The sequence below is a fragment of the Dendropsophus ebraccatus genome, chromosome 3, assembly GCF_027789765.1.
Source record: "Dendropsophus ebraccatus isolate aDenEbr1 chromosome 3, aDenEbr1.pat, whole genome shotgun sequence".
In the NCBI taxonomy this organism is placed as follows: Eukaryota; Metazoa; Chordata; class Amphibia; order Anura; family Hylidae; genus Dendropsophus; species Dendropsophus ebraccatus.
In genome coordinates this window covers 157734031-157757875 of record NC_091456.1, presented here as the reverse complement: position 1 = coordinate 157757875, position 23845 = coordinate 157734031, and the positions used below count along the sequence as shown (strand labels likewise).

Sequence of the window (23845 nt, the reverse complement as noted above, 5' to 3'; positions counted from 1 at the left end):
GCAGGGTAACTAGAGGAGTGCAGTGCAGGGTAACTAGAGGAGTGCAGTGCAGGGTAACTAGAGGAGTGCAGTGCAGGGTAACTAGAGGAGTGCAGTGTAGGGTAACTAGAGGAGTGCAGTGCAGGGTAACTAGAGGAGTGCAGTGCAGGGTAACTAGAGGAGTGCAGTGTAGGGTAACTAGAGGAGTGCAGTGCAGGGTAACTAGAGGAGTGCAGTGCAGGGTAACTAGAGGAGTGCAGTGTAGGGTAACTAGAGGAGTGCAGTGTAGGGTAACTAGAGGAGTGCAGTGCAGGGTAACTAGAGGAGTGCAGTGCAGGGTAACTAGAGGAGTGCAGTGTAGGGGTAACTAGAGGAGTGCAGTGCAGGGTAACTAGAGGAGTGCAGTGCAGGGTAACTAGAGGAGTGCAGTGCAGGGTAACTAGAGGAGTGCAGTGTAGGGTAACTAGAGGAGTGCAGTGCAGGGTAACTAGAGTGCAGGTGTAACTAGAGGGATGCAGTGGGATTTTTTCCAAGCACAGCGCTGTGTATTGTTTTTTAGAAATAATTTTTTTAAAATCTTTCTATCTATTCTTTTATATTCTCATATGTAAGCTGTCACTGTATGTAGAAATGCAGTGTTCAAAAGGTCAAGCATAGAGGGATCAGACATGGAGGATAGAGGGATCAGACATGGAGGATAGAGGGATCAGACATGGAGGATAGAGGGATCAGACATGGAGGATAGAGGGATCAGACATGGAGGATAGAGGGATCAGGCATGGAGGATAGAGGGATCAGACATGGAGGATAGAGGGATCAGACATGGATGATAGAGGGATCAGACATAGAGGATAGAGGGATCAGACATGGAGAATAGAGGGATCAGACATGGAGGATAGAGGGATCAGACATGGAGAATAGAGGGATCAGACATGGAGGATAGAGGGATCAGACATGCAGGATACAGGGATCAGACATGGAGGATAGAGGGATCAGGCATGGAGGATAGAGGGATCAGACATGTAGGATAGAGGGATCAGACATGGAGGATACAGGGATCAGACATGGAGGATAGAAAGATCAGACATGGAGGATAGAGGGATCAGACATGGAGGATAGAGGGATCAGACATGGAGGATACAGGGATCAGACATGGAGGATAGAAAGATCAGACATGGAGGATAGAGGGATCAGGCATGGAGGATAGAGGGATCAGGCATGGAGGATAGAGGGATCAGACATGGAGGATAGAGGGATCAGACATGGAGGATAGAGGGATCAGACATGGAGGATAGAGGGATCAGACATGGAGGGTAGAGGGGTCAGACATGGAGGATAGAGGGGTCAGATGGAGCATGGCGTGGGAGGGGGGAGTCCGAGTGTCTCACGGGGAGAAAGTATTTTCTTTCCCAATAGATACAACTAGAGGAAAGTTTGCTGTACACCTCAGGGAGCGGCCTCAGCTGTCACCACTCAGCAGTTTTCTTTTATGTTTTTTTTAGCAATGAAAGTAAAAAGTAAAATGAAGCACTTTCTTCCCCTTGGAGTGATGAGAGTCCGTGATCTAACCAGGTGAAACTTGTGGCAGGCCGTGCATCCAGACACATGATCCAGACCTATAATTGCTGAGTCTATAGTATAATTTATCATCTGCAATTGATGGAAATTTGCAGCAGGCAATGGCAGTTCTGTGCTGAGGGAGTACATGAAAGGCAGCACAGTGCTGTACCCCAGGGTTGTGTGCTGTGACTACTGCTGAAAGACGGAGGTGGCTTACTTCACTATAAGAAAATGTCACTGGGAGCAATGCTGCGTGTCTGCTCCTATCTCTTAGTCAGGAGGATACCAGATCAGTCCTGCATGCAACAACATGTAGACTCTGCAGAGCACCCTGCACAGCGCGCACACAGTCTGGAGTCTGGACAGGCAATGTAACAATGGTCTGTGGACCCGAGAATAGGCGAGGGTGCTGAACCAACAAGTTATGGCATGATTTATTATTGGTATAGCATATGACTGGCACACCAGTGTCTCCTCCAGGTACAGCAGGGATTTCATACATACAAGTGCCCCACTTTATACGGTCCTGTCCCCATGTATAGGTGCAGTAACTGGTGTTTCAGTACATCCCTAGTAGACAACTTAGCCATTCGTATTAGGAGGGCTGGCACAGATGGGCAGAAGAGGGATATGTGGCAGAATTCTATTGGATCCTCCTGCTGACATACTGAAATGGTTTAGTGCCCAGAGATGTAGCTGGGTTATTCTGCACCCCTAGCAAGGATCCCATTTGTTGCCCCTCCTTGACATTGAGAGCCGTAACTGTACATCAGACTGTACAACACCTGCTGAGTATTGTGCATGGATCCTATTGTTATTAATGGCACCCATGCCCGACAATCACTGGCCTTGGCAACTGTATTGCCCAGTGGTTGTATAAAGGGTTTGACCAGTCCTGCTTGGACTCACGCAGCACTCACTAACTGGTTCTCTGTTATCAACCATTATAAACAGCCTGTTCTCCATAGTCAACCAAACACCTGAACAGTTTGGCGGAGATATGTCAAGCTGTATTATAGTAAAATTCTCTTTGGTGCCCACATCACCATTGTTCTCTGTTATTATCTATAATGATTACCTGTACCGTATCTTAATGTCTGGACCACTTGACCTCAAATTTGGCGAATATGGACACTGGGTGTCTGGAAAGGTTTTTGTAAAGGTCTTGACATTACTGGATATATACCACACTAGCTCTCTGTTGGTCTCTGTTATCAGCCATTATCACAGTTTGTGCATTATAGACCTCTCAGGGCTTGTACCATTTAACTAGAGCTTTGGACTTAAGGGCCCAATTACAGGCCGATTCGGGCAGATATAATTCTGTGTAATAAACTGATTGTTGTCTTTTAGCAAGTTTAAAAACCATTGTCTGCCAGCCCCGCATTGCTATGTGTAATAGTGATGTGATGACAGTGTAAAAAAAATAATAAAGATGTATACTTACCTGTGTCTATGCTCCACGGTGTCCTGCTGTGTGTTCCCTGACACTTCTGCCCCCTTCTCTTCAGTGACAGGCCGGTCAGCCAATTACTGGCCGCAAAGATGTCCTGTCTCGGTCAGTGATTGGCTGAGCGGCCTGTCATTGAAGAGAAGAGGGCAGAAGTGTTAGCAGTGAGCAGGGAATAGGACACAGAGTGAGCAAGGGTAAGTATAAACGTTATTATTTTCTATGGAAAAAGCAAGGCCTGCACGAACATTCTTAACAATGTCTGTGCAGCCCTCAGGCTCTTTCTTACAGTGCAACCCTCAGGCACTTGCCTACAGTGCAGCCCTCAGGCACTGGCTTACAGTGCAGCCCTCAGGCACTGGCTTACAGTGCAGCCCTCAGGCACTGGCTTACAGTGCAGCCCTCAGGCACTGGCTTACAGTGCAGCCCTCAGGCACTGGCTTACAGTGCAGCCCTCAGGCACTGGCTTACAGTGCAGCCCTCAGGCACTGGCTTACAGTGCAGCCCGCAGGCACTGGCTTACAGTGCAGGCCTCAGGCACATGCTTACAGTGCAGGCCTCAGGCACTGGCTTACAGTGCAGGCCTCAGGCACTCGCCTACAGTGCAGCCCTCAGGAACTCGCTTACAGTGCAGCCCTCAGGAACTCGCTTACAGTGCAGCCCTCAGGAACTTGCCTACAGTGCAGCCCTCAGGCAGTGGCCTACAGTGCAGCTCACAGGCACTTGCTTACAGTGCAGTCCTCAGGCACTAACTTACAGTTCAGCCCTCAGGCACTGGCTTACAGTGCAGCTCACAGGCACTGGCTTACAGTGCAGCTCACAGGCACTTGCTTACGGTGCAGCTCACAGGCACTTGCTTACAGTGCAGTCCTCAGGCGCTAACTTACAGTTCAGCCCTCAGGCACTTGCTTACGGTGCAGCTCACAGGCACTTGCTTACAGTGCAGTCCTCAGGCGCTAACTTACAGTGCAGCCCTCAGGCACTGGCTTACAGTGCAGCCCTCAGGCACTGGCTTACAGTGCAGCTCACAGGCACTCACTTACAGTGCAGCCCTCAGGCACTCACTTACAGTGCAGCCCTCAGGCACTGGCTTACAGTCCAGCCCTCAGGCACTCACTTACAGTGCAGCCCTCAGGCACTCGCTTACAGTGCAGTGTCGGGCTATCTCATACGGCCCTTAGGTACATTGGATGTCCAAGAAGGTTCTCATAAAGGACCTGACCTTCCCTGAGGTGTACAGTATTCACTCACTCTTGTTCTCAGCCATTTCTATGGTCCATGTATCTAAACCCCTGGACCATTTGACCCCAAATATGTATATGGGGTATCCAGGAAGGTTTTTTTCTAAGGTCCTTTTCTAAATCTGTGCTGCACTTGATAACTGTTGTCTTGTATTATCAGCCATTATCACAGCCTGTCCCCAAGGTACATAGGATATCTCAGATTGTTTTTGTAAACGTCCTGCCCCTGCCAGACATATACTGCACTTGTTTACTGTTTTTCTCTATCAGCCATCTTAGCCTGTCCTTCCTTTTTAGGCATCCCAATGCCTGAGCCATTTGACCCAAAATTTGTCACCGGGTGTCCATGAAGGTTTCTGTAAAGGTCCTGACCTTGCTGGATATACACAGCACTTGCCCACTTGTTCTATAGGCCATTATAGTCTTCTATAACAATCCAAGTGCCTGAATAATTTGATTCCAAATCTGGCAGACGCTGCTCTGGCCTCTGCTAGTTAGGCCTGGCTCCTAGTTAGGATGTAGACCCCATCATCATGTTATCATACTGCCTCCCTCACACAGGCAATGCAGAGCGGCGGTGCAGGCAGGTGAAGCCTCTTTACACTGCCAGCTCCCGCTATACAATGCCACTTTAAGTCAATGGGGTCTGTTGGGCACTGTTGGTGTCTATTGAAGGATAAATCTGGCACTCCATTATTGTTTTTTTTTCTTTTTGCCCCTAGTATGAAACAGAAAAACAGAAATGGAAGTGTAGATGTAAATAGGGCCCTAGGCTTGGTTCACACTTCTTTTTTGCAGTCCGTTTTAATCTGTTTTTCCATTGACTTCTGTTATAAAAAAAGAATTAAAAAAACAGATCAAAATGCATTCTTTTTTAGCATACACATGTTTTTGTGTACATAAAAAAAAACGGATGCGTTTTGAACCTTTTTTTCATAATGGAAGTCAATGGGAAAACGGATCAAAGCAGATGTTCACAAATGAAACCGTTTTTTCATTTTTTTTTTTGCATAAAACTTCTGTTTCTGTTTCTATAGATCATTGTACAAAAATTGTGATCAGTTGGGGTCTTGGTGTTGAGAGATTGCCCCTATTGTAAGTGTATACAGCTCACCTCCTGCAACAAGTTAGATTAAGCAGTGGGGAACTGAAGTACTATGCTAGGGGTACTCAACAAATTCTTTACAAACCTTCATCAAGTTGGAAGAGTGATTCTAGCCCTAAACAAATTCTGTAATTCTGTAAAATGGGGAACATTCATTGCAGTCATGTGAAATGCAAGTGTTGTCACCATAGCCGAAATAAGAAGAAATAATAATGTCACTTCTTTCTGAGCAGTTGTGTATGTGTTAGAGAGCCCTAGTAACTTACTGAATATAGGAATAACCACATAGTAATGTCTCCTCACTATTTTCAAAGAAATTAGATTATGAAGACACATGGTGCAATTCAGGGGAAATAAAACTGTTAAAATTTTTAACAATCCTAAACGTACCACTAGATGGCAGCAAACTACATAACAAAACGTAGCAGTGCCTGCCCAGACCAAGCCACGCATTGGGGAAATAATGAAGTCCATAAAGTTTTTGGATACAGCTCTTCAGTATTTAGCAATAAATAATAATAATTTACAATTCTAGACAAAATCAGACATTACAGAAACTAAGAATCAAAAATAAACTAAAGATAATCGAATCCAGACGCCTACGGAGATATACATTTAACCATCAAGTTAAACATGAGGAGTAAGGGCCCTGCTCGCTAGACCTTACAAACAATGAGGAGAGGATTGGAGACGAAAGGGCGAGGGGCAAAAGTGATTCATTGTTACTAATGTCCGGATGTCTTTATAAGTAAAAAAGTGCAGGTGAAGGTGGGTGGAGGAGTCTGTATGAGGGTGTTTGTATGTGCAGGTCTAAGTGCTTAGAGGGAAATCTGTGTGTATTCAATAGTACCGTATTTTTCGGCATATAAGGCCACTGGGCGTGTAAGACGACCGCTGACTTTTAAGAAGATTGTCAGGGGTTCGCCTTATACGCCCTGCTGCGGTCAGGCAGGGGTTAACTGCAGCTAAATTAAAAAAACAAACAAACATTTAACTCACCTGGGGCCCGTTCCAGGCCTCCTCGCGCCTCCTGTACTGTTCCCAGCACAGGCAGTGTGACGTACACTATGTGCGCCGGAGAGGGAGATCGCCGAACCTCTCCCAGGCAGCCTAAGGTCTCATCGGTGACGCTTAGCTGCCGGGAGAGCTTCTGGAGAATGAGAGAGGCGCCGGAAGTTCCCGAAGCCTCTCTCATTCTCCCTAAGCTCTCCCAGCAGCCGAGCGTCTCCGAGCCTCTCCACTGAGGCGCTCGGCTGCCCGGAAGAGGTTCGGCTTCTGCGCAGGTAGTGTACGTCCCACTGCCTGCACCGGGAAAGGTATGGGAGGCCCACGGAGGCCGGGAACGGGCCCCAGATGAGTTCAATGTTTGTTTTTTTATAGTGGTCCCCCATACGGTGGGGATAGGGCAATTTTTGAGCCTCCCCCCCCCCACGGTATGGGGCGACCATACACGGCGAATAAGACGACCCCCGACTTCTACAAAGATTTTTCAGGGTTAAAAAGACGCCTTATACACCGGAAAATACGGTATGTCCCTCTAGCATAGTAACCCTTCCCTGAAAGAAAAATCATAAACTAGCAATTTATAAATGTTTTACAGTATATACAACATTGTACTTATTTATTAAGACATTGTTCAGAAAAGGGGTCCGTTGTGTGGAACATAAAGTAGAGTTTGGTGCGATCTTGCTGTACTAAACTTAAAGGGGTATTCCAGGGAAAATCAATAATTTAGCAAAGGAAAGGGTTAACCAAGGTTAACCCTTTCCTAATATACTTACCTGTTGTTTTTTGGCCCCCCAAGGAGATCTCCGGTCCGGTCACGTGATCTTGCAGCTTGTGGCTCGGATCCTCTTCTCCTTCCGGTTCGGTGACGTCACCCGGCCGGCGTCGCTCTCCATCTCATTAGCAGCAGAGCACTGAACCCTGACTGGCTTGGTAGCGTGCAGCCAATCAGGGTTCAGTGCTCTGCATCCCCACACGCTTCAGAGTGGGGGTCCCCTGAGGCTGCAGTAAATTATCAGGGGTCGTCGGGCTCAGTGCCGGTCACCAGTTACATGGGCCGGCACTGCACTACAGCAGGTGATCACTCCGCAACCCCCCCCCCACCTTGTCAGCGATGCCGACCGAGTCCCGGGAGGGGATGCGGCGGGCGGCATTACTTCATTCATAGCTACCAGACACCCGGCTGCCCGCCGCATCCCTTCCCCCCAGGGACTCAGGGTCGGCATCGGTGGGGAAGTAATGTGTATCGGCTGCTGATCCCCCCGGCCCCCCTCCCTGTGTCCCTGTCAGATCGCTCACGCCCGGAGCGTGCTGCTGGCCCCGATCTCTGCACTGGTCTGAAGCACCTGTACTCAGCTGACAGGTGCTGTGTACAGAGCAAGAAATCTCTCCTGCCTCACTCACACTGAGCCTGTCAGCTGAGTACAGGTGCCTGAGACCAGTGCAGAGTTCGGGGCCAGCAGCACGCTCCGGGCGTGAGCGATCTCTGACAGGGACACAGGGAGGGGGGGCCTGGGGGATCAGCAGGAAATACATATTACTTTGCAGGACTTCCCCCTCCAGGGCTCCAGACTAAAAAATTTACCTAGGAGCCATTGGCTCCTAACCTGAAAAATTTAGGCGCCAAATAGAATATTTGGTCGCCAACATTTTAAACCATGTAAAATTAATGTTATGTTACATGGGACTTACTGTGTGCAGAGGCCACGGCAGCCTCCTCCTCCTTTAGATCCTTTCTTTTCTTAGTTTGAAAACGTTCAACATGGAAACTTGCAACTTGACAACCATATACAGTCTGACTCAGTACTTCAGCCTCACTTGGCTAGCCTTTTAATGAGGCTTACTCTTCTGAACTTGAACTTAAAGGGAACCTGTCGACCCCCGTGCCGGGGTGACAGGCTCCCAACCCCCCGTTAGAACCCCCTATACTCACCTCATCTTCACCCCGCTTCTGAAGATGGTCAGGTCACAGAGATCTCAGCCGCTGCAGCCCGGCGCGCGCGCTGAGAGATGAGTCCAACGCTCATAGAGAATGACGGGAGAGTCCAGTGCTCCGTCATTCTCTATGAGGGTTGGACTCATCTCTCAGTGTGCGCGCCGGGCTGCAGCGGCTGAGATCTCCGTGACCCGACCATCTTCAGAAGCGGGACCCGACGCGATGAGGTGAGTATAGGGGGTTCTAACGGGGGTTGGGAGCCTGTCACCCCGGCACCGGGGGTGACAGGTTCCCTTTAAAAGCTTGCAACAGTCTATACATACTGAGCTAGACTTATGACTGCAGCCATAGTGACCCCCCACAAGATGTGTATAAAGATAGATATATCTCTCACCTAGTGACTAATGCAAGTGACCCCCTACAATACAGACACCTGAGGGGCCCTGATAATAATAATTGTGCATATATCTATCTCCCAATGTCTGCAGCCAGTTTGCCCTACACTTATAGATGACCCCCTCTACCCCCATTATAGATGCCCCCTCCTCCCCCCCATTATAGATGCCCCTCTCCCCCTCATTATAGATGCCCCCTCTTCTCCCCCCCTTATAGATGGCCCCCTCCCCTTATAGATGACCCCCTCCTTTTATAGATGACCCCCTCTACCCCCATTATAGATGCCCCCTCCTCCCCCCCCATTATAGATGGCCCCCTCCCCTTATAGATGACCCTCTCTACCCCCATTATAGATGCCCCCTCTTCTCCCCCCCTTATAGATACCCCCTCCCCTTATAGATGTCCCCTCTCCCCCCCCATTATAGATGCCCCCTCTTCTCCCCCCCTTATAGATACCCCCTCCCCTTATAGATGCCCCCTCTCCCCCCCATTATAGATGCCCCCTCTTCTCCCCCCCTTATAGATACCCCCTCCCCTTATAGATGCCCCCTCTTCTCCCCCCCTTATAGATACCCCCTCCCCTTATAGATGGCCCCTCTTCTCCCCCCATTATAGATGCCCCCCCCTTTCCTCTATGCTAAGCAATATTTAAAAAAAACAAACACACAAACTCACCTGACAACCCACTCCCCCGGCGATCTCCTCTTCTTCTTCGGACGCTGTTCCCGGCTGATGCGCGGCTGCCGGGGGTGTCCCGTCCTATCCCCGGCAGCGCGGCGCGTCAGTGAGCTCCCTGTACGCCGGGGCTGTGACTTCTGACACAGGAAGCGTCTCTGACGCGCGCTTCCTGTGCCGGAAGTCAGGGCCCCAGGCAGCTCACTGATGCGCCGCGCTGCCGGGGATAGAACGGGACACCCCCGGCAGCCGCGCATCAGCCGCGCATCTTAAAGAGACAGCGCGCCGCCGCCGGGGCCAGTCGCAAATGGCGCCCAGATTAATAAATCTGGGCGCCATTTGCAAAATGTCAGTCGCATTGGCGACCATTTTGGTCTACAGACACTGAGGGAAGTGGTACTGTGCAGTGTATATACATCCAGACACTGAGGGAAGTGGTACTGTGCAGTCTATATATATACAGACACTGAGGGAAGTGGTACTGTGCAGTCTATATACATCCAGACACTGAGAGAAGTGGTACTGTGCAGTGTATATACATCCAGACACTGAGGGAAGTGGTACTGTGCAGTGTATATACATCCAGACACTGAGGGAAGTGGTACTGTGCAGTCTATATATATACAGACACTGAGGGAAGTGGTACTGTGCAGTCTATATACATCCAGACACTGAGAGAAGTGGTACTGTGCAGTGTATATACATCCAGACACTGAGGGAAGTGGTACTGTGCAGTGTATATACATCCAGACACTGAGGGTAGTGGTACTGTGCAGTGTATATACATCCAGACACTGAGGGAAGTGGTACTGTGCAGTCTATATACATCCAGACACTGAGGGAAGTGGTACTGTGCAGTCTATATACATCCAGACACTGAGGGAAGTGGTACTGTGCAGTCTATATACATCCAGACACTGAGGGAAGTGGTACTGTGCAGTCTATATACATCCAGACACTGAGGGAAGTGGTACTGTGCAGTGTATATACATCCAGACACTGAGGGTAGTGGTACTGTGCAGTGTATATACATCCAGACACTGAGGGAAGTGGTACTGTGCAGTCTATACATCCCCTACCGCCAGCCACCACCCCCCCTCCCCCCCCCAAACCACCCCACCACACCCCACTGACTACCGCACCGGCCGCCATCACAATAGACACACTACCCAGGCCGCGGTCCCCCCCCCCACACATTACTGGCCTGCCGTCACCCCTGCCGCCCCTCCGGTTATACTCACCCAGTCACCAACAATCTAAGTATGGTGCCGCTGGGGTGAACTTGAGGATCCGCCGGGTGAGGAGAGGCGCTGGATGAGTGTGGCGCCTCTGCGTCCGTCCGTCCAATGAATGACGGACGTGCTAGATGACGTCACTGGAGAAGCGTGTCCCCAGTGTGCGGAGACACGCTTCGGTGCAGCGTGCGGATGGCGGTCACTGTCCTTAAAGAGACAGTGCGCCTCCGCCGGGGCCAGTCGCAAATGGCGCCCAGATTAATAAATCTGGGCGCCATTTGCATGATGTCAGTCGCATTGGCGACCATTTTGGTCGCCATCTGGAGCCCTGCCCTCCTCCCTGTGTCCCTGTCAGAGATCGCTCACGCCCGGAGCGTGCTGCTGGCCCCGATCTCTGCACTGGTCTCAGGCACCTGTACTCAGCTGACAGGCGCTGTGTGAGTGAGGCAGGAGAGATTTCTTGCTCTGTACACAGCGCCTGTCAGCTGAGTACAGGTGCCTCAGACCAGTGCAGAGATCGGGGCCAGCAGCACGCTCTGGGGGTGAGTGATCTGACAGGGACACAGGGAGGGGGGCCGGGGGGATCAGCAGCCGATACACATTACTTCCCCACCGATGCCGACCCTGAGTCCCTGGGGGGAAGGGATGCGGCGGGCAGCCGGGTGTCTGGTAGCTATGAATGAAGTAATGCCGCCCGCCGCATCCCCTCCCGGGACTCGGTCGGCATCTCTGACAAGGTGGGGGGGGGGGGGGGGGGGGTTCTGCGGAGTGATCACCTGCTGTAGTGCAGTGCCGGCCCATGTAACTGGTGACCGGCACTGAGCCCCACGACCCCTGATAATTTACTGCAGCCTCAGGGGACCCCCACTCTGAAGCGTGTGGGGATGCAGAGCACTGAGCCCTGATTGGCTACACGCTACCAAGCCAGTCAGGGTTCAGTGCTCCGCTGCTAATGAGACGGAGAGCGGCGCCGGCCGGGTGACGTCACCGAACCGGAAGGAGAAGAGGATCCGAGCCACAAGCTGCAAGATCACGTGACCGGACCGGAGATCTCCTTGGGGGGCCAAAAAACAACAGGTAAGTATATTAGGAAAGGGTTAACCTTGGTTAACCCTTTCCTTTGCTAAATTATTGATTTTCCCTGGAATACCCCTTTAAGGCTGGGTGATGTGGCCTCATTTTTTTTCCTTTTTTTTTCTTTAAGGGTAGCTTCACAAGTAACGTATCTGCGGTGGGGCTGTGCACTGATGCGTGGGACCTTCGGGAGCCTCAGATGCGGCCGGATCGTAGGGCAGGTAAAGTAACTTCCTGGCGGCGGGGGGTTAATGGGGCCGGCACTTACATTCTCGCAGCGGGATGACAATCACAGTATGTAATCCCATTTACAATGACAGGAGAGGTATCCACAGCTGATTTTGCTGGACTATTCTCTGTATGGGCTGGGGTACTCTGCCCACTGTAGTTTGCTTTATATAGCCTATAGTATAACATTACTACTACAGATGAGCGAAGCGAATCTGACTAATTCCAATTCTTCATCCACCCAGTCCCTGGCGATACTGAAAAAAAAGGCCTCCCGCCCAGAGTACCTGTTTAACGGATAGATATCACAACTATTCATAAATAAATGCTCACCATCAGAATTATAACTAACAATTCTGTTAAAGGGGTTATCCAGTGCTACAAAAACATGGCCACTTTCCGCCTACTGTTGTCTCCAGTTTGGGTGGGGTTTTGAAACTCAGTTTCCTTGAAGTAAATGGAGCTTAATTGCAAACCGCACCTGAACTGGAGACAAGAGAGGGGGAAAAGTGGCCATGTTTTTGTAGCGCTGGATAACCCCTTTAGGCTATGTTCACACTTATGAGACTTGAGACTGAGACTTGCCATTCCGTGACCCCGGCTGGGTCACGGAACGGCCGGTCTCTGGCTGGATCATCTCTAGCCGGGTGATCTTTCCGACCGCGGAGCTCTGATGTATGTGTGTACGCTCCGGCCGGGATCCCATTGAAAGTAAGGTTATGTTCCACCCCGCAAAACTATTGCCATAGTACTGCGGCGAGAACTACGGCTGTAGTTTTACGTAGTGTGAACATAGCCTTAATCAGTATGTGCATTTGCTTTAATGAGGGGGGCTGTTACTGCACGAGTGCAGGATCTTCAGCCATGGAAAGAAGAGGTCACTACATTATGCAAACATGCTTATGCTTAAGTGGGCGACGCAGAAGAGGCTGGCGGGCAGGCGGACGTGCCACCTCACTAAGAGGGAAAACACCTGAGGGAAAACATCTTACCACTTAAAATGACTTGCGTAGCTGGAGTGGCACATCGATCCTGGTGCGTTGGTGATATTAGCTTTGCCTGAAGGGGTGGGGCTAATAAGGAGTTTAAAATCTTAATTGTGGGCTACTGAAATATGGAATTAATGTGAGGAAATTGATTATTCGCCCAATAAAAGCTTATAGTAAAGGCTGCAGAATACCATGATATCACAGGTCCTGTTTGTGTGTGGAAGGATTTGCACAAGTTCCTCATTCACTCACTGCAATCATGTTTAAAGGTAAATGTGACTCATTCTTTAGGTCTAATGCGAAGTGTTGTGTCTTTGTCTTCAAAGAAAGTTATTTATTAGATTGGTATAAAAAAGCAACGTTAGAAATGACTGCCATCTAGGGGCCATTATGTAGAACAACAAACTAAAATACACAGAAGAATACAGATAGATATGGGAATTTACTCAAACCGACATTCCACATGTTGGACCACCAAACAACTGAAAGTCCTGCTTTTGGGCTGCATTCTCTCATACCTAGGTGGCATGTGGTCAAAACTATGCCCCCTTAAAGGGGAACTCCGGTTAAGAAAGATTTAACCCTGTTCATTCTCTACCTATAATCGAAGCTTGTTTGTAATAGGTTTCTATTACATAAATTGAGTCTTTTGTCTGCAGTATACCCTGGCTCACATCCTGAAGCTGCATAATTGTTACTTCCTGGTCCTATCTGTCTTCACTTCTGCGTCCTCCCCCTCCCTTCTGAGACAGAGGTCACATTTCTCAATTTCTTTGCCAGGCAAGCTGTAACCCCTCCTACCACTGACACTACTCCAATCAGTGAGCATCTGGCCAAGGGCAGGGAAACAACAGCCTCTCCTGAGTAGCATAGGGGAAAGGAGACACTGTTGTTTCACCTTTACCTTTTCTCTAATGTATGTAGATAATTAGATAGACAGAGTGAATAACAGCCACACATCTAAGCATCAAGAGGTGGGTGCTTTGCAGAGAAAATGCTTTAGCATGGGATGCAGGGGCGGATTAACTTTACCATAGGCCCCGGGCTGTTCACCAAGCCTGGGCCCCCCCACCGCACTGTAACTATGACAGCACTAGCCTGGCGTTCATAGTACAGGGCAGATAATGTCATGATGTCCTGATTTGTGCAAAATTGCCATAAAAAAACTGTGATTTTTTTTTGTCTTTTTGGGTGGTCATGGGCCCCCCAGGAGCTCAGGGCCCCGGGCTGCCGCCCGAAACGCCCCTGTTATGGTCCACTACTGATGGGATGCCTAATGTAAACAATCCACAGCCCAGCAGGATAAAGCGAATGGTGGTTTATTGCATCAATAAGGTGCAGAATACGTTTAAATACTCTCCCAGATATAAAGTAGACGAAGAGACAGCACTTCCAGTGAAGCCAAGTGGTTTTATTTGCATACTAATACGCAATGTTTCGGCCATATGAAGCCTTTTTCAATCGGTAGATAGGTTCGGATATGTAAAACAATAGAATTCAGAGTGAATGTACTTTTTCTTGTGGTTTTCTGTCATCCATGTGTGCACTACTATGCAACCACTAGATGGCAGTAACTGACCTCAAATACTTTCAGACAAAAAAAAAAAAAAAGTAGATCAACTAAGCTAGAAAAATGAGTTCAGAGAAAATAAAGACATATTGTTTCATTTGTTATCTCTATGTCAGCATTTGCGTCCTGAAATAAAGTTTTATATTTATGTTATTAATTTAACCTAGGGGAGTTTTGTCTCCATGTGGTAAGACAGTGTAATAAATAATAGCCCACACTTTCCAGTAGTCCGTGCATTATACAGCATAACAGCTTCAGTTGTTTTGCATGTGGAATCAGTTGAGAGACGTGTAAAAGTAGATAATTGACTCCCATAATAGATGGATTGTCAGTACAGGTGAGATGAATGATCCTCTAAATGCATTTATTCTCAGTCAGTTTATTAGAAAATTTACTGTGGGAAACATTATCCAAATTAATAGATAACTTCCAGGATCACTTTTACTTACAGGTTTTTATATTGGTGCTCTATTAGGCTTGGATCTCATCTGAAATAAATAGAAACTCCAAGGGCCCATTCACACTGAGCAAAAACAGGCAGAAATTCTGAGCAAAACCTACGCTGCTGACTCAACTCGGAATCCCGCCTACCTCACTGTCTTAGGGTGCGTTCACACGTACAGGATCCGCAGCAGATCCGCAGCAGATTTGATGGTGCAGATTTGATGCTGTGTTCAGTTATTTAGATGAAATCTGCTGTGGATCTGCTGCGGATCCGCAGCAGAAAATCCGCTGCGTACCCTGTATGTGTGAATGCACCACGTCGTCGGCGTGCCGACGTCTTCAGAATGCCGCACATGCGCAGTACGTCAGCATCTTCTCCCGCCGTATAGCGCATGCACGGCATGCTAAAGACGTAGCTGCCCAGCGATTCCACCGCCAGGACCGTGACTAGATACGCCCAGGACTGTGACTAGATACCCCACCGTGACTACTTACCCGGCATTTACATACAGCGCGGGACATCATAAAAGTAAGAATACGGTCTAATATAGGGAGGCACGGAGGGTACAGGGGGATGTTTGGGAAGCGTGCTGGGTGATGTGCCAGCACGTTTCCTTATCATTAGGGCGATTTTCGGCGTGATTGTTTCCCTTTAAGTACCGGCCGAGTGATCTTTCCGGCCACAGGGTTCTGATGCGGGCGCATCAGCGCGCACCCACATCAGAACCTCCCACAGCACACTATAAAGCTTGCAGCCGGAGCCACTCGCTTCATTTTGTGAACTGACAGGGTTTCCTACGTCCGCAATTCATTGAATTGCGGCCCCAGAAAACTGACATGTCAGCTATTTGCGGCGCCGCACGGGATCCCTTCCGGAGCGTATACTGTGTGTATACACTTTGGCCGTGATCCCATAGAAATGTAGGCAATGTTACACACTGCATAAAGTACGGCCGTTGTTGCCGATGGCAACAACGGCCGTACTTTTACGTAGTGTGAACATAGCCTTAATGTGATGTCTTGCTTTCCTCTGCTCAAAGAATTTACATGTCAATTTTTTCAGCGGAGAGTGGAGGCACACGAGACATGACATTGAGAAAATGAGTCTGCAGTGCGGATTCCGCTCGGAATTTATGCCTGTTTTTGCTCAGTGTGAACATACCCTGGCTCCAAGGGGTCATATGGGCTATGATGTTGGTTTGGTTGGTTGACTCATAGTTGGGGCTCAGCTCTAGAGCACAAACTTCAATTTTGGCTGCTATCCCTGTAGTTGAAGCGTGCTGGGTTGGCAAGGACTCACCAGTGGAATGGATTCTGGGGGCCCACTCCACTTCATGATTTTTGTTAATGTATTAAAAATATTGCAGACAGCAGGTATACAGACATGATGTTATCATCAAGAGGACGGGATGCCGAAATGCCGAGCTAAATCAGCTCTGCATCTCTGTGTCTCTCTCTAAAACTATGCACACCTCCAAGGACAATCCACAAGCCCTGGAGACGTCTGTAATCTCAGAAGGAGACACAGAAGCCCAAAGAGATTGCTTACTACCATCCTGAGGTCCCCACCAGAGAGGATGCCAACAGCCCGACTGCTGCTCACAAAGTAGAGAGTGGTGGTCTGTAACGTAGACAACAAGCTTTTTACAATAGGGTAAGGCAGGGGTAGGGAACCTTGGCTCTCCAGCTATTGCAAAACTACAACTCCCATCATGCCTGGACAGCCGAAGCTGCTTTGGCTGCCCAGAGCCAAGGTTCCCTACCCCTGGGGTAAGGGAATAAGGGCCCTATTCCACAGGCCGAGCAACGATATAAACGAGCGCCAATCTGCTAGATCGGCGTTCGTTTACTGGGCCTATTCCACGGCCCCGGTGATCGTTAAGCGAGGGCTGCAGGGACATCGTTATCGATGTCCTTGCAGTCCTTGCACCATACATTACCTGTCCGGGCTTTTCCTGCGCTCCTTCTTCCTCCCCAGGTCCCGGCCAGTGATTGGCTGAGCGGTCTGACAGCTTCGGAGCTGCTGCTGCTGCGAGCGGGACCTGGACGAGGAAGACGGAGTGCAGGAGAATCCCAGACAGGTAATGTAAGGTGCTTCTCAAATCGTCGGTCGCCCCCCGCGCACCGCTATTCCACCCTACCGAGGCGCGGTGAGGGACCGATGATTTTAGGTCTGGCCCTAAATAAACGATCAGCCAATGACACAATCATCGGCTGATCGTTTTCACCGAACGATAATTGGCCGAACGGGGCCGATACGGCCGATTATCACTCCCGTGGAATAGGCCCCTAATTTCCAACTTTCCAAAATTGCTTACTTTTGTATTGTAAATCAAGTAGTTACAGTTTACTAGATGAGAATAACCCCTTTAATATTAATCAATTCTTTCATCTTTAATCTCAGAATATTTGTCCTTTCTGTAGATCCTGCTCATTATATACAATATTTATTAGTGTTCGTCCAGTATTAGTACAGCAGAGGAATGCCTATCATCAAGATACCAGTAATACAAAAGTTTGGGATCATTTCAACTAAATATCACAATGAAATCCAAAAAAGGTTATTGGAGAAAGCAGAAGAAAGCACAGAAAGAAAATGTAGAAGGTACAGTTGTGTAACTAATATAAAGCTTTATAGAAATAATATCTGGCCTCGCTTTAAAGAGAACTCTGGGCAAATTTAAAAATAATCAGGACGAGCAGGGGATGGTGGGAACATAATAATGAAGTCATACTTACCTGTCCTGGTATCCCTTCAGTGCAGCACCACTGTCCTCTCCAGTCTCCGGTATCTCTTGGGTTCCTCTTTTGTCACAATCTGTTAGATACTACCCTCTCAGCCCAGACTGCACAAATGCCTGCTTTATGGCTAGCCGAGCAGGCATTTCTGAGCAAGACTGTGACATCACAGGAAGATCTAAGCAGTGATGCTGCGCTGTAAGGGGTACTGGGGTGCTATAACTTCATTGTTATGTTCCCACCCTTCCTGCCCTCCCTGTTTTTGTTTGCTCAGAGTTCTCCTTTAAGAGTACTGTTATATGTAATGCGGTAGCAGAACTATAATAACGTCACAAATCAGTGATGTCACTTTGCCTGTTGGTTCATGTGATTATAAGGAAGATTTCACCTATTATAGGAATGCAGGAATGTTAACTTTTTTCACCATTAATGCTGAAAGAAAAAGTAAAATGTCAGTGTCTCTACAAGTAAATTATATATATATATATATATATATATATATATATATATATATATATATATAATTTGCTTGAATTAATTTACTGAGGATTTCACACTGCAGATTTGCAGCGGAATCCGCTGCTGATCTAGTGGCAGCGCATCCCTAGGATGTCCATCCCACTGCGAGTAAGTATTCTCATAGGGATGCACTGACACTGAATCTGCAGCGTGAAATCCGCTGTCGATCCGGTGTGTGTTAAGGCACCCTTAGACTATGTTCCCGCACTGTCTTTTTCTGCCCATTTGACGGTCGTTTTTTAGGATTTCCGGATTGCATTCTGAGGCCAAATAACACCCATTATTTCACACCCGTTATTGTACAAATAGGCCAAAAAATGGAGTGTGAACATAGTCTTAGTGTAGCAACAAAGTGGTCACCATTGTAGAAGTTGATTGAGGGCAGCATAACTATTAATAGTCCAAAATGGAAACTTCTTGTAGGGCTTGTTTCCATTTAGGGTGCATTCACACGTACAGTATCTGCAGCAGATTTGAGGATGCAGATTTGATGCTGTGTTCAGTTATTTAGATCAAATCTGCTGCAGATCCGCTGCGGATCTGCAGCATAAAAACCGCTGCGATACGGTGTGTGTGAAGCTACCCTTAAAGAGATTCTGCAGGTTTAGGCTGTCCTATCTCAGAGTAGCATAAACAAGTGACAGAGAAGCTGAACAGAATGATGTATTACTTACATTGTTCTGTGCAGCTGATCCAGAGATATCCTCCTGGATAACATGGACAATAAGTAGTCCTCTCCATTATGTGAGTCCAGTAGTCCTGGATATTCATGAGAAGCAGAAAACTCTGCCCACCAGCTGCTGATTGGCAGTTATCTATCCATGCTGTGTATAGGCAGTCAGCTGTCAATCATCAGCTGGAGGGAGGAGGAGGGGTGTGGCAAAAATTCTATTCTCCTGCATATTTGGAGAACGGCTGCACAGAATCATGTAAGTAATACACCGATCTGTTCAGCATTTCTGTGACTAGTTTATGCTGCCCTCATTTAAGGTGGCATAAACCTAGTAACAGATTCCCTTTAACCAGTAATCCAGTACAGCTGCCACATGGTAACCAGCATTTTTTTTTTCCAGTGAAAGCCGTCTAGAGGGCAGCTATGCCAGATAGTCAATATGCCTGGCACTGTGCTCAATTTTAGTCCATAGGAGAATAGATGGCATGAAGGATGCAAAAGATCCAGCTTGTTGCATCCAGCATTTCCTTCCAGAACATCTCAGGGACGCCAGACATATGTGAACCCAGCCTTACCGGAAAACAAAGATAATAAAAGATTTTTCTCATCACTTATAAAAACACATAAAAAGCTAAATGAACATTCATAGCCAGGAACCTTTGTTCTATAATAAAAGCACATTATTATTTTGTATTCTATGTGATAGTTTGGAATAAAAATAACCCAGCAATCCCCTTTGTCTTAGAACTTTCTCACCACCTCATATTGTTCTTTAACTACTTTTGATGATTCAATAGAGGATTATGTTTCTTGTCAGTAAATGACATTTGAAATCATTGCATTCCTTGTGATCTTTATATAGAAAGCCCTTGGAAGTCACTGAGGAATTCATCAAACACTTTAACGCCACTGAAGAAGTTGAGGATCAAGAGCCCATGCTTGACACAGCTAGAAAAATCCTTCATCGATGCAGGGTAACAGAGATATTTTACATCTGTATATTTAAATGGGAAATAAATGGAACATTATGAACAGCGCCAAATATGCCTTGAAAGATGAGTTCAACAGGTTCTTCACTGAAGTCTATTTGACTGGACAACTATCTCTCTGTAGTTTATACATTTATACAAAAGGTATTATTTCTTTACATCTTTGCCACCCTTACTGGGTTGTTTGAGCCTCCGCTGCCATGCTCTCATTTAATATCTATTCAGGTATCGTCACGTGTACAATTGTAGTCTAAGCAGGAGGCCACATGAATGCCTACGGTATGCATAGAGTAAGATCTTGGTAGGCAAAGGCATGAACATTGAGTAACTTTAACCTATTAACTCTACAGCCACTTTTTTTTTTAATCATCCACTGTTTCTGGAGACTAACAATTTATTCCATACATGTCATTACCTTTTCTGTCTCTTTCCCCTAGTTCTGACCTGCTGTTTTCTGCTGAAGAGATAAAAAAAACTGTGTGTTAGCGGTTCTCTCTGTCTCCCCTCCAGCCTTCTCCTTTCAAAGATGGCTCATGTAAACAGTGTCCCTGGCCGACGATTTCTGCATCCTGTGATGCAGGGAGAATTAACCATAGTAAGGGTAGGTTCACACTACGTAATACACGCTGATAAATTCCGGCGGATTCCATGGCTCTTACTCGTTCACGGCGGTGCGCATATCCCCCTGTGCCATAGACACCATTCTATGGCCGGGCCGATTACGCGTTATTTCGAAAGAACTGATATGTCTATTCTTTCGGTGGACAGTGGAATCAGCCCGGCCATAGAATGGTGTATCAAGTTACTTGACCTGAGATTACTCTCCCGGCTTCACAGAGATCAGAACCAGCCGGCCAGGGACACTGTTTACATGAACCATCTTAGGTAGGAGGAGGTGGTTTAGAGCAGAGATTGAGATAACAGCTCAGACACAGTTTTCTATGTCTTTAGCAGAAAGCAGCAGGCTCAGAACTGGGGGAATGTGTTGACATTTATGGAATAAATTGTTAGTCTCTAGGAGGGGGGATGATATAGTTTACCTAGATCAGGCATGTCCAAACTTTTTTCGAAGAGTGCCAAATTTGATGATGTGCGAGGGCCGACCATTTTGCTTGACATTCTTTGGACCAATAAAATGAATGCAAATAAACTTTTTTTTACAAAGTTTATTGAAAACGGCATACTTTTCTCTCCCCCTGCTTCTCCCCCATCCCCATGTTTCTCTCCCCCTGCTTCTCCCCCATCCCCATGTTTTTCTCCCCCCTGCTTCTCCCCATCCCCATGTTTCTCTCCCCCCCTGTTTCTCCCCCATCCCCATGTTTCTCTCCCCCCTGCTTCTCCCCCATCCTCATGTTTCTCTCCCCCCTGTTTCTCCCCCATCCCCATTTTTCTCTCCCCCCTGTTTCTCCCCCATCCTCATGTTTCTCTCCCCCTTGCTTCTCCCCCATCCTCATGTTTCTCTCCCCCCTGCTTCTCCCCCATCCCCATGTTTCCCCCCCCCTGCTTCTCCCCCATCCCCATGTTTCTCTCCCCCCTGTTTCTCCCCCATCCTCATGTTTCTCTCCCCCCTGCTTCTCCCCCATCCTCATGTTTCTCTCCCCCCTGCTTCTCCCCCATCCCCATGTTTCTCTCCCCCCTGCTTCTCTCCTGTTTCTTCCCCATCCCCATGCACCACGCTCCTGGTCTTCCCTGATTGGAGGAGCACGTCCGGGCCAGTAGGTGAGGGGGACGGCGCCCGCGGCACACTGGTTGAAAAACACTGCTCTAGTGCACGGGAAAGGAAAGCCGAAATCTCGGACATCGCGAGATTTCGGCTTTCCTTTTCTGTGCACTAGAGTGGCGTGGCGCAAGGTATCTGTTGCTGCCGGATACCTGGGGGGCCGTAAAAGTTCGGAACGTGGGTCGCAAATGGCCCGCGGGCTGGACTTTGGACATGCCTGACCTAGATCATGGGTCTCCAAACTGCGGCCCTACAGCTGTTGCGAAACCACAACTCCCATCATGCCTGGCCAGCTAAAGCTTTGGTTTTGGCTGTCCAGGCATGATGGGAAATGTAGTTTTACAACAGCTGGAGGGCCGCAGTTTGGAGACCCATGCCCTAGATAAACCCCTTTAAGAATTGAGACATATTTTTCAAATCTCACCGGTCTTGTTTTATGTGCTAATAACTCTGTGAGACCTAATTCTGAGGTTATTTTCTCGTGACAAAATGTACTTTATGCTGATAGTATATTTTTTTGATACATTAACCCTTTGTTTGTGAAAAACTCTAATATGTCATAAAACATTTCGTAAAATTTTCCTTTTTTTAAGTCATGTAACACAAATTAGATAATTCATAATTATACAGTATTCATGCACTATGTCAGTATTATGTGGTAAAGTTCCTTTTATTCTTTAGGATGGTGTAGGGCTCAGAAGTTTAGTAGCAATTTTTTTCAATTTCATATACAGTAACCGGCAACAGAACAGTACAGTACAGTAACAGATAAAGTACAGCAACAGGGAACAGGTAAAGATATCAGATACAGTCAAAAGGGGTGACTATAGGTACAGTAAAGGGGATAATAGACACTATCAGGTACAGCAACACGGGACAGGGTCAAGTACAGTATTATCAAGTACAGTTACAGGACAGGGATGACTATTAGTTACAGAAACAGGGGTCAGGGGCAACCATTAGATACAGCAACAGGGGTCAGGGGCGACCATTAGATACAGTAATAGCGGACAGGGGAGGATCAGAACAGGAAGGGGTTACTAAATGTGCTTGTACTTACTTTCACTATGCAGGCACTGCTGTTCTCATTGTCAATGCGATTACTTTACCTTTAAAGACAGACTAATCGCAGTGATTCCTGGTCAAGGCAAGTAATGATAGGTCCCTGACTGGATGCCAGGATGTGTCACCACTCGATGAGCACACTTATTCACATATATGCGCGCAGGGTTGCTGTAAAGGGCAGCAAACCCAGACGTACGTGTATGTGAATTTGCGTCAAGGGATTAAAGAGGATTCTTTATATGGAGCTTTCAGTGCCTCGTTTTATCTAGCCTCTCCCACTCTGTACCTCGTGGTACAACACACATTATACTAATGATGGGTGGTCACTACTGGTCAGTGCTTATAGAGGACCTCGGGGAGTTTAAATGAGCCAAATTAGGTTAATGCTGTAGAGAAAAAAAAACTATTAAACTTGAAATGGGCAAATTTTAAAATATTAGAATGCAGTGAGATTTCTACAGGTCCTATCCACATTGCTTCTACTGTAATATGCTGCAGATTATTTGCAAACAGATCTGCAATAAAAGCTTAAAGCGTATCCACTCTTTTTAAACATGGCCAAAAAAAATCTTCCCTGAGTGTCTATAATTCTTTCCTTGTCTTCACTGGGAAATGTAAGAATAAATTGACAGTCCCTTTATTGTAAGAGAATTGGAATAATTTGAAATATGTTTGAATTACCCCTAATACAATATTAGGCTATGTTCACACAACGTGTGAGACCGGCCGGGTCACGGAACGGCCGGTCTCTGAAAAGATCATCCCGGCCAGTACTTTGCAGCCACAGAGTTCTGATGTGGGTGCATCTGTGCGCACCTGCATCAGAACTCTCCACTACACACTATGGAGTGAGCGGCCGGAGCCTTTCGCTCCATAGTGTGCAGCCGCTATTCAGTGAATAGCGACCGCAGAATTCTGACATGTCAGTTGTTTGCGGCGCCGCTAGGGATCCCAGCCGGAGCGTATACCATGTGCATACGCTCCGGCCGGAATCCTATAGACAGCAAGGTAACGTATATTTTCGTAATAATAATGGCCGTTGTACAACGGCCGTGGTTTTATGAAAATATACGTTGTGTGAACTTAGCCTTAATGGTGTGTTCACACCTACAGGATCTGCAGCTGATTTTCTGCAGCAGATTTCATTTAAATAACTGAACACAGCATCAAATCTGCTGCAGATCTGCCGCAGATCCTGTAGGTGTGAACTCACCCTAAAGGAGTTGTTCACCAAAAATTTTTTCTTTTAAATC

At 47.5% G+C, this 23845-nt stretch overlaps 1 protein-coding gene across 13 annotated transcripts in view; it reads left to right on the top strand.

Annotated features, from left to right (window-relative positions):
- Positions 1 to 23845, top strand: part of TMEM232 (transmembrane protein 232) — a 184936-nt gene that overhangs the window by 37548 nt on the left and 123543 nt on the right. For 4 of the 13 annotated variants that reach the window (XM_069962990.1, XM_069962986.1, XM_069962988.1 and 1 more), the window contains exons 2-3: positions 17342 to 17492; positions 19681 to 19792. In XM_069962990.1, the coding sequence (XP_069819091.1) occupies positions 17371 to 17492; positions 19681 to 19792 (234 nt within the window). In that variant the 5' untranslated portion in view covers positions 17342 to 17370. Of the gene's footprint in view, positions 1 to 1481; positions 1552 to 11786; positions 11878 to 17341; positions 17493 to 19680; positions 19793 to 20310; positions 20409 to 23845 lie in introns of those variants that run through there. The other 9 variants (XM_069962985.1, XM_069962984.1, XM_069962983.1 and 6 more) reach the window with 5 other exon arrangements.